The sequence below is a fragment of the Agelaius tricolor genome, unplaced genomic scaffold, assembly GCF_023055355.1.
Source record: "Agelaius tricolor isolate 1412-34295 unplaced genomic scaffold, bAgeTri1.0.p SCAF_5, whole genome shotgun sequence".
NCBI classification, from domain to species: domain Eukaryota; kingdom Metazoa; phylum Chordata; class Aves; order Passeriformes; family Icteridae; genus Agelaius; species Agelaius tricolor.
The window spans coordinates 33,219,499-33,234,595 of record NW_027269265.1 but is presented as its reverse complement, the minus strand read 5'-3'; the positions used below and the strand labels follow the sequence as shown (position 1 = coordinate 33,234,595).

At 44.3% G+C, this 15,097-nt stretch overlaps 1 protein-coding gene across 2 annotated transcripts in view; it reads left to right on the top strand.

The window, feature by feature from the left end:
* Nucleotides 1-15,097, top strand: part of PLEKHH1 (pleckstrin homology, MyTH4 and FERM domain containing H1) — a 73,100-nt gene that overhangs the window by 13,101 nt on the left and 44,902 nt on the right. Inside the window, exons 1-2 of one of the 2 annotated variants that reach the window (XM_071427107.1) lie at nt 9,124-9,452; nt 14,918-15,093. In XM_071427107.1, the coding sequence (XP_071283208.1) occupies nt 14,953-15,093 (141 nt within the window). In that variant the 5' untranslated portion in view covers nt 9,124-9,452; nt 14,918-14,952. Of the gene's footprint in view, nt 1-9,123; nt 9,453-14,917; nt 15,094-15,097 lie in introns of those variants that run through there. The other variant, XM_071427108.1, reaches the window with a different exon arrangement.

Below are 15,097 nucleotides of genomic sequence, written 5' to 3'. Positions count from 1 at the left end.
GTTTGCTATTTAAAGGAAAGTGTTCATCCTTGCCCAAATGTTTGTTGCAGTCAGGAAAATGTTTCTGTTCTAATGACAAGATGATGGGCTGTCACGATCCCATCCAGTCAGTCCAGATCAAATGTGCTCAGGATATAAGCCAAGAGATTTTTTTTTCCAACCTGCCAACACCAAAAGCACCATCTGTGATTGATTTTGTGATAATGGTGTAAGCAGCTACTGGAAATTCAGGACACTTCCCAGAGATTTTGGTCTCTCTTATGCCCACATGGCTACAATTCACAGAATATGTTTTATTGCAGCAGGCTTACCTTAAACATAAATCTAAGCCCAGATAGAGCACTGTGGACACTGATTTCAGACAAGATTATAGAAATCTGGAGTCAGTACCTTGCATTACTGTATGGCCACACACTGTTTTGCAGAGGGAATGTAAAGCAGTTCAGGCTCTGAAACTCTCCTAGATATAAAAGCAAAAGCAACCCCTCCCTGCAGTAATGGTGGCATTACTTTGGCTCATTAGAAGAATGACATTGTAATTTTGATCCAGCACAAAAATGTTTTGTTAAAATTCTTAATTTATGAAAGGTTTAATATATGGCTTTCGATTTCTGTGATGTCTTCAGAGAAGCAAAATAATCTTTGGGCAAATATAAATAGTAATGACTTATGTCAATTTGCTCTTATGAGGAAAAAATCAAGGCTGAGACGAGACAAGTGGTTTCTACCGAAAAAACAGGCTTGAATTTTGACCTGTTTTAAGAGTGGAAGTGGGTCCAACTTTAATGAATATTACAGAAAAAAGTCTTAAGGGCTTTGCAGATTTGGGAAAATAGAGAAAAGAGAAAATAGTTCTTTGAATTAATGGCTGAACTGAACATAGCTAATGTATGCAATCATTGACTTAGGAACACTTTTCCCTTCTCCCTTACACAGTCTCATATGTTTATCTAGCAAAACAATCCAATGCTTATGTGCTTTTTAGGAATAATTACCCAAGTGCCCACTGAGTCAGGATTATATGTTAGCATGTGCATCCAATGTCTTGGAGACATGGTTTGGGCTAAGTCTTAAAACCCCTCCAACAGAAGCCCTTAACAAATTATGGCCATTCATACTCCCTTTCTCCACAGACCCCCTAATGTTCCCTAGAAACAGACTGAGTGTTTGACTGATCCAAGGTTTCTACTTATTCCAGATGAAGAAAGACCCCGATGAGTTTTAATTAGCAGAGGTTGCGTTTATGTCTGTCAGAGGGCGATGCCTCACTTTCCCGCTGGCAAGTCTGTTTCCCTGGTAAGGCAGAAACCAGCCAAAGGCGTCGCCCACTCTCAGGACACGGTCTCGGAGGGTCCCCCCTCGGTGGCCCCGGCCCTGGAGCCAACCCCGCCGTGCGGAGCGCCGCCCGCCGCGCCGCCTCCCGCCACCAGGCGGCGCCAGAGCACAGCGCAGCGCGCGGGCCCGCTGGGCACGGCATTGCCGGAGACACAAGCACAGAGCTCACTGGCGGTATGCGCTATAGCAGATACTAGTGGAAAGACACTTCTGACAGAAAGGAAACCCCAAAAGGGAAAAGTTGAACACCCCCAGTGACCCCAAATTTAGATACCCAAAGCAAACCCTCGTATGTGGGACAGGGGTGGAGTGCCCATACCTGCCTCGAGAGGTACCTCCTGTGCAGCCAGCAAGACGTGCCAAAGTCTATGGCACCCATTAACCCTCTTGGTAGCCCTCTGGATGAACTTCCTATACTTCTTGTCCTCTTTCTCCTTCTGGTCCAGAAAAAAATTCCCAGAATTTCATTCATCTGCTGTGAATGAAACTAACTCTGTGACACAAAATGCAAATGCCCCTCCTTCTCCTGTCCCTTGACTAGAGTTTCTAGAACTCACACTTCACAGCCAACTGAGCATTTGCAGGCAGAGTTCTGACCTCCTACTGTGTGCAATTAACACTAATTAAACAAATAAGTAAAAATTACTCATTACATCCTTTGCAGAAGGCCCTAACTCAGTTTTGTGTTGTAGCTGCTGGAATTGTTTTAATTGGCTGTGTGTCTTGTGCTGCATCCTGGCATGGGCTTCTGAGAGTGCAAGGAGACACAGAACACCTCTACACCAGGACTGAGGTTACACCTCTACACTGAGACTGAGGTTACAGGGCTGCCCCAGAGCAGGGGAGGCAATCACAGACAGAGGGAGAGGCTGGCCAGTGACCTTGGCTTCAGAAGCTCCCTTGTGGACCCACAGGACTCTGGGCAAGCAAGCACAGCATGAGGAAAGGGGTGGGAGTCTCTTACATTGCAGCAGTCAGTGCAATGAAAGCCAAGCACCATCTAAACCTATAGCTAAGGTGCCATTTCTCTTACAAGGATTCCTGTTTCAGGCAGTGCATAGAATGAAAGACAAGTTCTAGATCAATCTTTGAGCCTCCCAGGGAGAGCGCATTGATAGGAAATTACAAAATGAAAAAAAAAGTTAAATTAAGATAACATTTTCAAAACTGGCACCTTTTCCAGGTCACCCTGTTGCAGGGTGGTGCAACCAACCCTGGGGCTGGTTTTCAGAGAAACCCAACCCTTGAATTTCCCAGCACCTTTGAAACCAAGCCAAGAACATTTTGCCCAGAGGTGGAGGCACACAAAATTATGTTTCCTTTTTAAGATGCATGTTGGCTGTGTTTGAAAGCCATATTATCCTTTATAATTTTTACCCCTCCCCTCCAGAATTTTCTGGAATCTTAAGCTGAATCACAAAAATTATGCAGATCAGAAAAATACCCTTCAACCCATTCCCCCATGTCATTTCATCCTGGCAGCTGTGCTGTTTGGCAATTGTTGCTGCATGCAAAGGAGTAGGTGGGTATCAGGCAGGCACCTCCAAACTGCATGGGGAAGAGTGTGCTCAGCAATACTTGTTGCTTCTGTAATGAATAAGAGGGTAGGGTCAGATCTTGAGAGCAGAGGGTGAAGTCTTGGTGGCAAGGTACTGTGGTGGTAAGATTAGGTTTGTTCCTTGCCCATAAATAGTTTTCATCTATGACCAAGGATAAAAGTTTGAGATTTTGTCCATGTGCTTTCAAACATAGCAGGAGAGAGGACAGGGTGCAGGTTTTCTCCTGAAATTTACAGGTATGTCATACCTGTGTATGTGCTTGCATGCTGGACCATGCTGTGATACATCCTGAGCTCCTCATCAGTGCTTCCCACTAATCCCAAGCAGTCAAAGTACTATCAGACACTGTTTGGGCTGCCTGCTGACATCACTTGCCAGCGTTGTCCGCACAAACCAATTTGCAATACCATTTGAACTTTCTTATGGCAGCTTGTAACATCTATAAGTGGGAGCTACTGCTTTGAGCCCTTTGGGGAAGGGTACAGAAATGCTTTCCTTGCCAGCTCAGGAAGGGAGTGGGGCAAGCCCCAGGACTGACCCTAGAACTCAGCTGACAGTACAAAGTGCAGATGCACTATCATTTTCTATTATTTGCCTTCCCAAAGAGATCTATGCTGGTTTTGTGGATCACCATGGAAACTGCCAGAAACAATCATGCCAGGGAAGCTCAACAACCGCTGTTCTGAGAGTGTGCTGTCTGGGGATCTCATCTGTGTAGAGATGGAGCTCTCTCCAACACTGCTCACCCAGGGATGACCCCTCCTGAGAGAAGCAGGCAGAGGGATCTCTGTAGGAGCTCTCAACATTTCCACCCTCCTTGTGGATGTGAAATAATTCCTCCCTTTACACAATGCCTTGACAAGTCTGAAAGATCCCAGAGCAAAGATCACAAATGTCTGGAAACTGTGTGCCTGGCTCTGGTGTGAGACCAGGAACAGAGCCAAAAACCTCTCCAGCTAACCCTCCTGCACTCTTAGGAAGGACAGCCTGCATGCTGGTTTCAGCAACAAAAGCTCTGCAAGTAGGAGTCCTATGGCAGGGAACCATGTTCTTCTCCACACCCTATGCTGACATCTGGCAGCTGTAGGCATAACTTCAGTGCAATGCTGGGAAGGCAGCCAAAACCCTTCCCACAGACTAGCCCCATCTCTAGTGTCTTTTCTCCCCCACCAGCCGGTACAGACCTCATCTGGTTGTGGAAGGGCAGGGATTCTCCATCAGAGACTGTCTTGTGCAGCTTCCCCTGCCTCTTACGATACAGCTGCCCCAAGTGCCCATTCCAAAGTTCTTAGATGAGCACCCAAACAGAGGGCAAGCTGGGACCTACTTTGGTTTTTACTAGAAGTATTGATGTAACATGTCTGGAAATAGTATTTTCCCCCAGCTCTGCTATGGACAAGGACAACACCTTCTCCTAGCCTACCCAAATTTCTCCAATCCAGCAACTCTTTTCACAAATCTGGCGAGGATCAGACATGGGTTCTCTCCCCATGATCTCTTGTGGTCTGAGTTTTTATGCTGAGAAGCTATTTTTAGTGATGGCTGGGTGCAGAACTGTAATGAACAACAGTAGTAATAGGGGTCTATGTTCCATGGAGCTCCTCTGGCTACCTGCAGCACAAACTATTGCCTCCTCAGCACTCCCCTAATAAACATGCCCCCTCAGACAGATGATGTTTAAAAATGGGGCTGAGATGACCAGTTTGTCCATACAGCTGCCACTGCTGTTGCTGCTTGTCAGAGGACAGCTGACCAGTGGTTATTTCTTTTACTTGGCTTGAATTCAAACCAGTAATCTATAAATGAATTGGTGCCCTGCTCCCCATGTTATTTAGATCTCTTTCTCCAGTGCAGCTTTTTGCATTGTGCTTCCAGAGACAGCTCTGTAAATAGGTATTTTCCTGGCATTTCACAGGATACCTCGGGAAGGAAAACTACTGTAGGTTGTTGACTACTTTGCCTGAGCTTCCCTCCCCCTGGAAGAAAGACCTGTTACTGCTATTCAAGGAAGGTCTAAGATGTATGGACTGTCCCTTGCAGCAGCAGATGTGGCCCTCTCTCACAGCACTGGGGCTGCCAGAGCAGCAGGTCCAACTTTCCAGGGCTCTTCCTGATTCCTTCCAGCACTTTGTCATAGCTCCACCACCCTCTTTCTATGCAGCATCTGGATTGACACAGTTTACCTGTGACTTGCATCATGTGCAGCACCACTTGCACTGCTGTAGCCTGTGGACTCAGAAACAGATTCAAAGTGTGCTGTGGTATGTGGGAACCTTTGGGGCTGCATACCAGCCAATGCCAGACACAAGAAGACCACACAAAACAAATACACCTGTAAAGACTGTTTTCCTTCTCTGCAGCTTGAAGACTCCCACATGCCATCCTCCTTTCTTCCCTGTTCTGAAACAGGAGTTGAACAGGCACACATGAGCATGCTCATAACAATCCCAAACTGGCTTTTTAAGATCCAGTTGTCTGATTTATGATCTAGATAAACCTATGGGAATACAAGCATTAAAAAATATTAATTACTGTGAAGGATGTTACATCTGTGTGTATTTTTATAGAGAAGAAAGTTAAGTTTTTTATCACAGGCTATTTTAAGGATAGTTAAAGACTTCTTAATCTATTGGAAAAAGACATAGTGAAATCTGGTACTTTTAAGCTGAAACTGGAAAACCCCAGAGATGAAACAGGGCAAGAACTATCAATACTGACAATAACACTTGAGTTGGCCCTGGGATGACTCCCTAAGGAAAATGGGAATTCTCGATTGTTTTGCTCTGTGCCAGTCAAGACAGTATATATAAAACATATGTTCTTGCTCAAGTTCTGGCTGGAATAATACACATGAGTGTCTGTGTGTGAAGTGTGACGGGATGACCACAACACGATCAAAACCAGCTGACAGAGTACTGAAGGGCAATGGTTTCCTGGCCCTCCCACTGGGTCCTCCCACGAGCAACTGATTTATGCAGCAAGGTGATCCACAGCTGCCAGTCTCTTATTTTAATGCTGCATGAACTTGTCATTGCTGATTAGAAGAGAAGAAAGGCAGGGGTTGCAGCTCTGTTTTGTGTCTATCAGCACACTGCAAACCCAGGAGAAAAAGAGAAAGAGAACTAGGCACAAAGGCCATTTTCAACATTTTTAAGCTTCTAACACAGGTGGAATTTAGAGAACTACAATATGAAGTCTGAGCTGCTTGTGGAGAGTGACAAATACCTCAAACAGGTGTTTCAAGGTACTGGGGGTTTTTTTGTGCCATTTTTTTTCCTACACAGGATTGAGCCTTCAGTGGGGCTCTGACACATGAACTTTTGGTCTGGCTGGTGTCCTTGCCCATTTGGTAAGTTTTCAGCAGCACTGTGTCTGGAACACAGTGCTCTCTCCCACCTGCAGAACTATGACAACTTTGCTTACTAAGAGAAAGAGTTCATTCTGCTCTCATCTTCTGACCCCTCACTCTCATTTATCTCTTTGTCCTTCTATTTAGGTATCTTGGATATGGTGCTCTGAACAAAGAAGTCTGTGCTTGTGTTGTGATAAGGATAGTCTAACAGTGTAGTCTGACAGTGCCAAGCTAGTTCTCTTGGATCAGCCAGAGAGTTTGTTTTGTCAATAAGGTACTTGCTGTTTATAGTAAATTTCACGTTTTGCTGAATGATTTGTCTGCAGATTGCAAAGACCTGACAAACAGTGCTTGAGCAGCCATATTAAAGACAACTGCCCAGGGAAATAATTTGGGAACAATGAGATACTACTGGTTGTTCTTACAACCTTCTCCTTCTGAAGATAAACTGTTTTTCTATTTGCATCATTTAAGGAAAACCATGATTTTTTTTTTAATAATATTTTTGTTAAATACTTTAACAGAAGTGACAGAAGATATAAGGAGGCATATCTTTGAAGAATAATGGCATTAACTACATGGCAGAACATTGTTCTGTGAGTGCTGATGTGGTTCTGGGCCTCCAGGGGTTAAAGCAAGGTGTGCACAGGCAATTCTTAGGGAGGTACTTTATACAAAGTTCAGTGGCTGAGGAATGTCCTGGCAGTCAAGCTTCATTGCCTGGGAAAAACACAAGGCCAGATATTGACATTTCAGTGTGTGATATGATCCGGTTGGCTTTGCTGGTGCAAATGAGGGAACTTGACCAGTGCCTTTAAGGGAAGAATAAAAACAGCTTATAAAATTCAGATTAAGAAATATTCTACTTGCATGCTGTAGTTGAAAGGAGCAAGAATATGAAGGGAATAGCTCCTTTTCTCACTTTGTCTTTGGCCAGCCTCAGTTCAGGAGTGGACTCTGTAAAGCATGAAGCTACATTTTGCCCTCTGAAATACCTATAGGAAGTCACAAATTGTGCTCTTTCTGGTTATTTATTACAATTCCTTGATCACTGGGCATAACGATTAATACAGACGCACACACAACATGCAGACTGTAGGCAACTGGAGCTCCTTCTACTGGGAATTGCTGGACAAATATGGATGATACTGTCCCAACAGTCAGCTTGGTCTCTGCCCGTCCCTGCTTACCTGTCCAAATGGGAGAGCCCCTCACCAGGTGCCTGTTTCTTTTCAGTTCTTTGCCTATCTCTACTTGGCTCTCCAGCCATCCCTTTGTAGTGCATTCCTGCTCTCTGCCTGAACCAGCTCTGTAATGCAGGCTTTGTCTCTTAGCTAGGAACAAGCAGCTTCATTCAACCAAATTCCCATGGAACTGGAAACAGATGAGAAATCTAAAGCGAAACTATCTTTAGGGAACTGCAGGGTCCTCAGAGTCTTTGGAAATCTGACTACTTATTTGGATAATGAGGTGTAGATTTCAGTCTGCCTTTATTCACTCCAGTGTCCAAATCTTGACCTTATGTTTTTAGTTAAATTTTATATTTTAACCACTTAATCACATCAGTGTTTTCATTTTTGCATAGTAAGTGATTTGGTACCCAATGTTTCTCTGCTGAGACATCAGTGAAAGCACACTATCAGTGTGAGGAAGAAGTTTACAATGAATGTTTAATAAACGGCCGATCTTGAACCAGGCAGTATCTGTGAGCCAGATAACAACTCTTAAGATCTTGTTTAACCATATCTAGTGAATTGGGTTGCTTAGTGTCCTAGGAGATATTTTTGTTCAGTTCTTCTGTGTGCTTCCTTCGTAGATTGTTGAAACCTATTTATTTCAGACTGCCCTGTTTTGTGTGAGTACCCTCAAGAGGTGCCAAAGTACAGTTTCAGAGCTTTCGTGGATCCCTCATAACCACTCAAGATATCATCATTCTGGTGCAGCCCTTCACCAACAAGCCAGACTCATTTTCTCGAGATGAGACCAACTGTCATGGCAGTGAAGGGCCCATGTGAAAGGTCCATGGAAAATCGCTGGAAAGATACGCATCAGAACGACTGTTGTTATCTCTACTGAGGGGAGCCTCATATAGACATTTTTAAAGTATTTCTGATGGAAATAATGAGCCTGATAATGGAATAAGTAACAAGTAGTTGCTAAACCTGAACCAGAACAAAGGGTCTTTTGCTTTAAAACACACTGGTCTGAGGCCCATATCTCTGGGGACATTTAGTCCTACCACACCCATCTGTCTCCAGTCCCATTTTACTGCCATTTGCATGCTCTGGCCTGCTCAACACAAAGGGAGAGAGCATAAGCTTGGCTAGCCTGGGGTGTCAAGGAGTGGCTAGGGCAGAGGACAGCAGCCAGTAGCACATGGTGTGTGCACTCACTCACTGCCAGTGCCCAGCCTCCCGAGGCAGTAAGATATCACCAGTTTTTGGTATAACACAGGCAATATGCTCCTGTATGTCACCATATATTCATAAGGCATTGCTGCATGTAAAGTAGCTCAGTAAGTGATGGCCTGATGTCTGAATAACATATTTTGTGTGCTGGCAGCTATCATCAGGAATGCTTGAAGCCCTGGACCTGTTCGTTTAAGCCATTTTACGTGAGAAATGGCCACAGTACATGTATCGGTTGGTGTCTTCTGCTCAGGAGACCACTGCACTAGTTTGGTTTTCATCTCTGTCGTGGCACGTCATGCCCTGGAGTTGCCTACAACGAGTGAAGGGCGCTCCTCCGAGGTCTGGCACATGACTGCCAGAGATATCTCGGGAAACTCGGTGGCAGTCCCTGAGGGTGCAAGGTGGGCGGAGAGGAAGATGTCCCCGCCCCGGGGCAGAGCGCGGCTGCAGCCGTTGAGTCCCGGCCCCAGGCACCCTGCGCTGCACGCCCCACCTGCCTCGCCGCTGAGCCTGGGAAGGGGTTAAAAGCCCGGGGCGGCTGATGTCAGTTCCTGCGCTCCTCGGGAGGGCCGTGTCTGATATTTGAGCCGGGCTCTCCCGCCCGAAGGAAACCGGGGAGGGAATGGTAAAGTGCTGAATGGGACAGGAGCCGTGCCGGGCACCTGCCTACCGCCCGGCACCGCGCAGCCGCCCGCGGCCAGGGCCGGCCCCGCCGCGCCGCGGGTGGGGAGCCCCGGGACGCCGCCGGCTGCGCCCGTCCTGCCCCGCCGGGCAGAGACCTCCGCGCCGGCCAAGGTGAGCGCGGCGGGGACGCGCCCCGAGCCCCCCGACGGGCGAGAGGGCGGCCGGGGGCTCCGGAGGGCCGGTCTGCGCGGGGCTGGCTGGCACGGTCTTCCTCCCCCGGCTTGGCTTTCTTCGAGGGTGACCGTAAGGGGACTGGCGGGAGCATTCTGGGGCTGATGTTGTGGCATCTCTGTTAACTGAGGTTTGCTCTCGGTCTGGGACTTTGGCCCTGAAGAGGCAGGGAAGAAGCGGAGGGAGGAATGGCCACACGAAGGGGGAGATGCAGTCCAAGACTAAATGTCTGTAAGCTCAGCGGTCTCTTCTGCCTTCCTGGTACGCCTCGGTGTGCAGGGCAAGACCTCTGCAGGTAGAAGAGCACAACTGGGAGCCCTTCTTCCTGCCTCCAGGCGCTTTTACTATCCCCCGGCTCCCTCCCACCCCAGGCCCGCGACAAGCCTTTTCCTTGCCCTTTCCACAGCTTTTTGTGTTATTTTCCCCCCGCACGCCCCTCTCCGCCCATGCTCTGCACTTCTCAGGCCGCACTCCTGAGCGGGAAATGACTGCGTGGCTGAGCAATTCCAATGGCCTCAGTGCTAAAAAGCTGAAGGGTGAGGCGAGTTTGAAGTGGAAAATGAGGTGGCTGGGGACAGGGTGTTGATTAATAGTAGAGGATTTCCCCCCTGAGTTTTGCCCATTGCCTGTACTGCTGAACCCCTTGATGCCAATTCAGTGACATGAGAAGAACTCTCTTCCCTTTCATTTATCACTTTTCTAGTGATTCCTTTTGTAGTAATATGGTAGCTGAAAGTTAGACCAATATGCAGCTCTGTTGTTCAGATACTGGTGTTTTTTATGGGCAGGTGCTAAGAACTGCAGTCCCGCTGTGCTGTGAATTCTCTATGACAGCCTGCGTTAATCTGTTGCTGAACTGAGCAGTCTCACCTGGAATATGGAAATAGTGCTTTACTTGTCTTTATTGTTTGCACTGCATGAACAAAGCTGCAAACACTTTACTTGCATTTGGATCTGCACCTGAAAGTCTTCACATTCATTGGTTATTTTGGCTTTTCAGGTGGAAATGTACAAAGTCTCCTAAGTGTTTTGATTTCTAGTTCTGGATCCACCTACATCTGCAACATCAGCTGATTGTAGTCTTAAGACACAAAGAAAAACCCCCAAACACATGACATCTTGATTTAAATTTCAGCTTCATCAGAATTACAACTGGATATGGACATTACAAGTAAATATAATCATATTTATTTTGGATATGGTATTTAGGGTCAGAACTGTCTCTGATGTTGGTCAAAACTTACAGATACATGCATGAGACCTCTAATTTTGACTGCATTTAGCAGGTGGTTGGGTCATTTTTCCCCCACAGAGTTTTAAGGGCTTTTTATCTGGCATTATTGTCACTGACAGTTGGATAGTTAACTCTGAAAATCAGTTGGATACTTAACACTGAAAATCAAGTTGCTCTTTAAGAAGTGGCTGTATGCATTTAAGAATGAAGTTTTGAAATCTCAGCTTGTTTGAATAGAGTGGCTATCTCCTATGTTCTGAATCCCTAAAATAAGAGTACTGCCTCTGCAAATATCAGGCTCCTACCTTTTTCTTATGCGTAAGGGTTAAAAAAAGACAGCTTTATATAAATATATCCTTATAAATTCTTTATCTGATTTGAAGAGGACTAATATGTGGGAGAGGAGGGGGGATCAAAAAATGTGCTGAGAAAAAGATGGTTAAGACTTAGTAAAAAGGACATCTGAAATGGCAGATCCAATGGAAGTGATTTAAAGTCAGTCTGTCAGAATGAAATTGATATTGGAATTCACAGAGTACAGATGAACTGCTTACATTCAGAAGAACAGGGGAGAAGGAACAATGTATTTTAATGGTAAATGAAAATGCAGAATAAGTTTTGTAAATAAAGTTGTACTCTAGAGATAAATATTAGACATTGTGATACAGTATCTTTCTCTGAAAAAGTGTAAGGTTTTTGCTAGGGGGAAAAGCTATAATTCTAATCTCTAGTCTTCAGAACTCATTTGGTATGATGACACACGGGGAAGTTATTAGCTTAAGTGGAGGAGATGGGGATTAATAAAAGAATGGTAAGATAGACAAATGACAAGAGAGAATGTGACAACACAGTGCTGAAGAGGGGGCGGTTAGATGGTAGGTATTTTACTGGTAGAATTGGCTACTGACACAGGGGATTAATCTAATGACACAAAACAAAATCATGCATTCGAAGAAGTAACAAAGTGGGCACAAAATCTGGCAGAGCACTCTTTAAAATTAGTTGAGGAGGAAAAGACTCAGTTGCATAAACAGTAAGACTTCTTCCAGATACCCAAAACCAAACTGAGCCTTTTAAATGTTAAAAATACTGCCTATAATTAAAAATATAACCTATAGTTATACTAATCAATCATAGGGTTACCGTGGGCATGGTGAATTTTGCAATCACAGAATGGTTCAATCACAGAATGGTTCAGGTTGGGAGGGACCACAGTAGGTCATCTGGTCCAATGTCCCTATTCAAACAGAGCCATCCAAGAGCACATTGCACAGGATTGTATCCAGATGGTTCTTGAATATCTCCAGTGAGGAGGCTCTACAACCTCTCTGGGCAACCTGTTCCAGTGCTCAGTCACCTGCACAATAGAAAACTTCTTCTTTATGTTCAGATGAAAGTTCCTGTGCATCAATTTCTGCCCTTTGCCTCTTGTCTTATTGTGTGGTACTGCGATGGCCTGTAGTACAGAGAATTTGATCTTTCAGAGATCTGGCATAGACCTGAGCTTTAATAATCTGTTCCAGTCCATTTGTAATTACCCTCCTGCTCTCCCACATCTGCCATTTACAAAGGAAAAGTCAGGTGAAATTCCTCTATTCCAGTTGTGTTGGCTTGTCTGTGAATGTCAACCACCACTGCAATATGGTTGTAAAAAAAAAAAAAGGCAATCAGATGAGACCTTCCCTATGAGAAGGGAAAGTGCTAAATGCCTTTACACTAGGCTTTTTTGTGGGTGCATGCTGCCTTTCAGATGCAGTTGTGGTCACCCATGGCTATGAAAGGGAGTGAGAAGAGCCAGCTCTTTTATATGATGTGTACTGAAGCTGGAACAGGTGCAGAGGGAGAGCAGGGAGCTTTTCTTATGAGATTAAAGGAGCCCCTTGTCTCTAGCCTTGCAAATTGAGGTCCTTAAGGTAAAGCTTTTGATATCTGTAAATATATCAAGGTGTAAATATGAGGGAGGAAAAAAAACCCTAGCTAAACTGAAGAGTAATAATCTACAAGACTTAACAGATACAAGCTGGTTATGGTTATGTTTATGCTGGTAATTAAAAGGCAGCTCATTAGATACGTGAGGTTCTAGAATAATAAGAATAGTGGGAGAACTGCAGCATGGCTGTAGGGAAGGGCAGTGTTCATTTATGAAAAGGATTATAAAATGCAGTAGTCTGTGGTAATAAAGAATAAAATGCAATGATTCAGGACACCTGTCCCATCCTAGACCCCCTATTCTGAACAGGGGTATTTTAGTTCAACCAGAAGTTATGGTCTGTGTGGAAAATTACTTTTGCTTTGGCATAAGTTGTTTGGTATATCAGTTTCATTTTGCTTTCTGTCATCCCATTCATTTGTATATCCTCTTTGGATTTAAACTTTATTCATAAAGACCAAAAGCCTCTATGAAAGGTACATAAAAATATGAAAAATACACTTGTATGAAAGAGAACAGAATTTCATTTGAGAGCTGAATTATTTGTGTCCAACACAGTGTTAGCTGTAAACAAAGTTAATGGTATTGTAGGATCCTTCCATGACTTAGGGCACTCTTTCAGCTTGAGAAGGACTGAATAGCACTACCTTACAGGGAAACACTGCAGTGTTGAAAAGTGTACCAAAGGTAACCTGGTTAAATGCCTGGAAAGGACTTAAGGCTAGAGATCAGAGCAGTGTGCTGGATGGGCTGTGGAAAAGGATGGCCTCTATTTCTCTAAAGCAGTAAGTGTGCTGCTTACAGGAAAGTGGTCTTCTTTCCTATTGTGGAGTGTTTTCAGTGCTGAACATGAATATACCTTTGTCTTGTTTTACTGAAACCTACCTTCTGGAATAGTAGTTCACAAGTCATTGGAAAAGAGGCAACCTGCTGTCTGGGAAACTTTCTATTACTGAACAAAGCAACCTGAACATAAAATAACTCGCAGGTAATGTTTATAGCCAAAGGGTATAAAATGCATCTTCCTTAACTCGGAAGATGAGAATATCCAGTATAGCTGGATAGAGGGGTTTGTTGTGTTATGTGTACTCACACTATTCTGTATACTCACAGTAATTTGAATCTCAAGTCTTACATGCAAAACATGAACCAGATATCCTGACAAGTGGATACAACTGGAGGGACATATTAAACTTTTCCTCTCTGCAGAGATATGCGGATGTAAGGGCAATGAGGCAGAGTGACTTTGTTGCTTTCTTGCAAATCCCAGACTGTTCCTTCATCTGTCACAGTTTGGGACTTGTGAGTTTGCCTGTGAGCTGGTGAGAAATTCCTTTTACAAGTAAGGATTTTATTGTTCTGATGAAGCTGAGCTAACAGCTGTTCTAGCTTTGTAAACATTTGTTATTGTTTGATAATATAGCTGGCTGCTGAACTGCACACACTGAGTTGACCTTTTTGTTCATGAATACCTGAATTTGGTTAAGAACATCTATTGCTAGGTTTTTTGGGTCTTTTAGTATAAGTATCTGAAATGTCTAAACTGTTACTGAGTAGGAAAGTAAAAGGTCTTCAAAAACTACAGCCTTCTCCTCTTTCTGGGGCTGTATATATTTTTTGATGTTTACAAAGACTTCAGTAGAACAGCGTATTTTGTCTTTAGCCCTAAGTTATTCCTGTGTGGATTCTCTTTGTTTTAACAGAGCAATTGTTTAGATACTGGGGCACTTCCACTCTTACTGTCAAATGAATGTGTCAAGTAGTTAGGGATTGGGAACAGTTGCTTAATACATTGCATCATCTTAACACAGTCTAAAATAAGAGATAAAGCACTGATGACCCAAGCTGAAAATGTGTGTGTGATATCTGAGGCAGGAGGTTTTAGTGATTTGAGGGTTTACAGCCATATTGGAACAAAGGAGGCAGGAGTAAAAAGTATTCCTAATGTCTGGGTAGAGGCTGAGCAAGACTGTAAGGGTGGCAGTAAGGTTGTTTCTGGAATATACAGTATAATGCATTAGTAAATTATTTACTCATTCTAAAGGTAAACGTTTATCCATTAAGAGTGACCTCTGGCAGAGGGCAATATCAGTGACTCAGGGTAGTACCACTTCTTCTTCTGCTTGGAGAAGAAATGGCCTTTGTTACCAGTTCTGTAAGAGGGACCAAGGAAAACTAGGCACAGAGGTGATAAGTTTGTCCTTCTAAAATACATACTTATTTTTCCCTTTGATTCTGTAGGATTTTTAGAGCACCTCAGACGACATCCTAAATGGATGATTAACATCACAATGGCAGAACTCACAGTGGAGAATGGCAGCTGTATGGACTGGCAAAAGCGATGCCTTGTGTTGGAGTCCCAGCTCTTCAAATTCCGCTTGCAGGCAAGCAAGATCCGAGAGCTGTTAGCTGAGAAGGTGA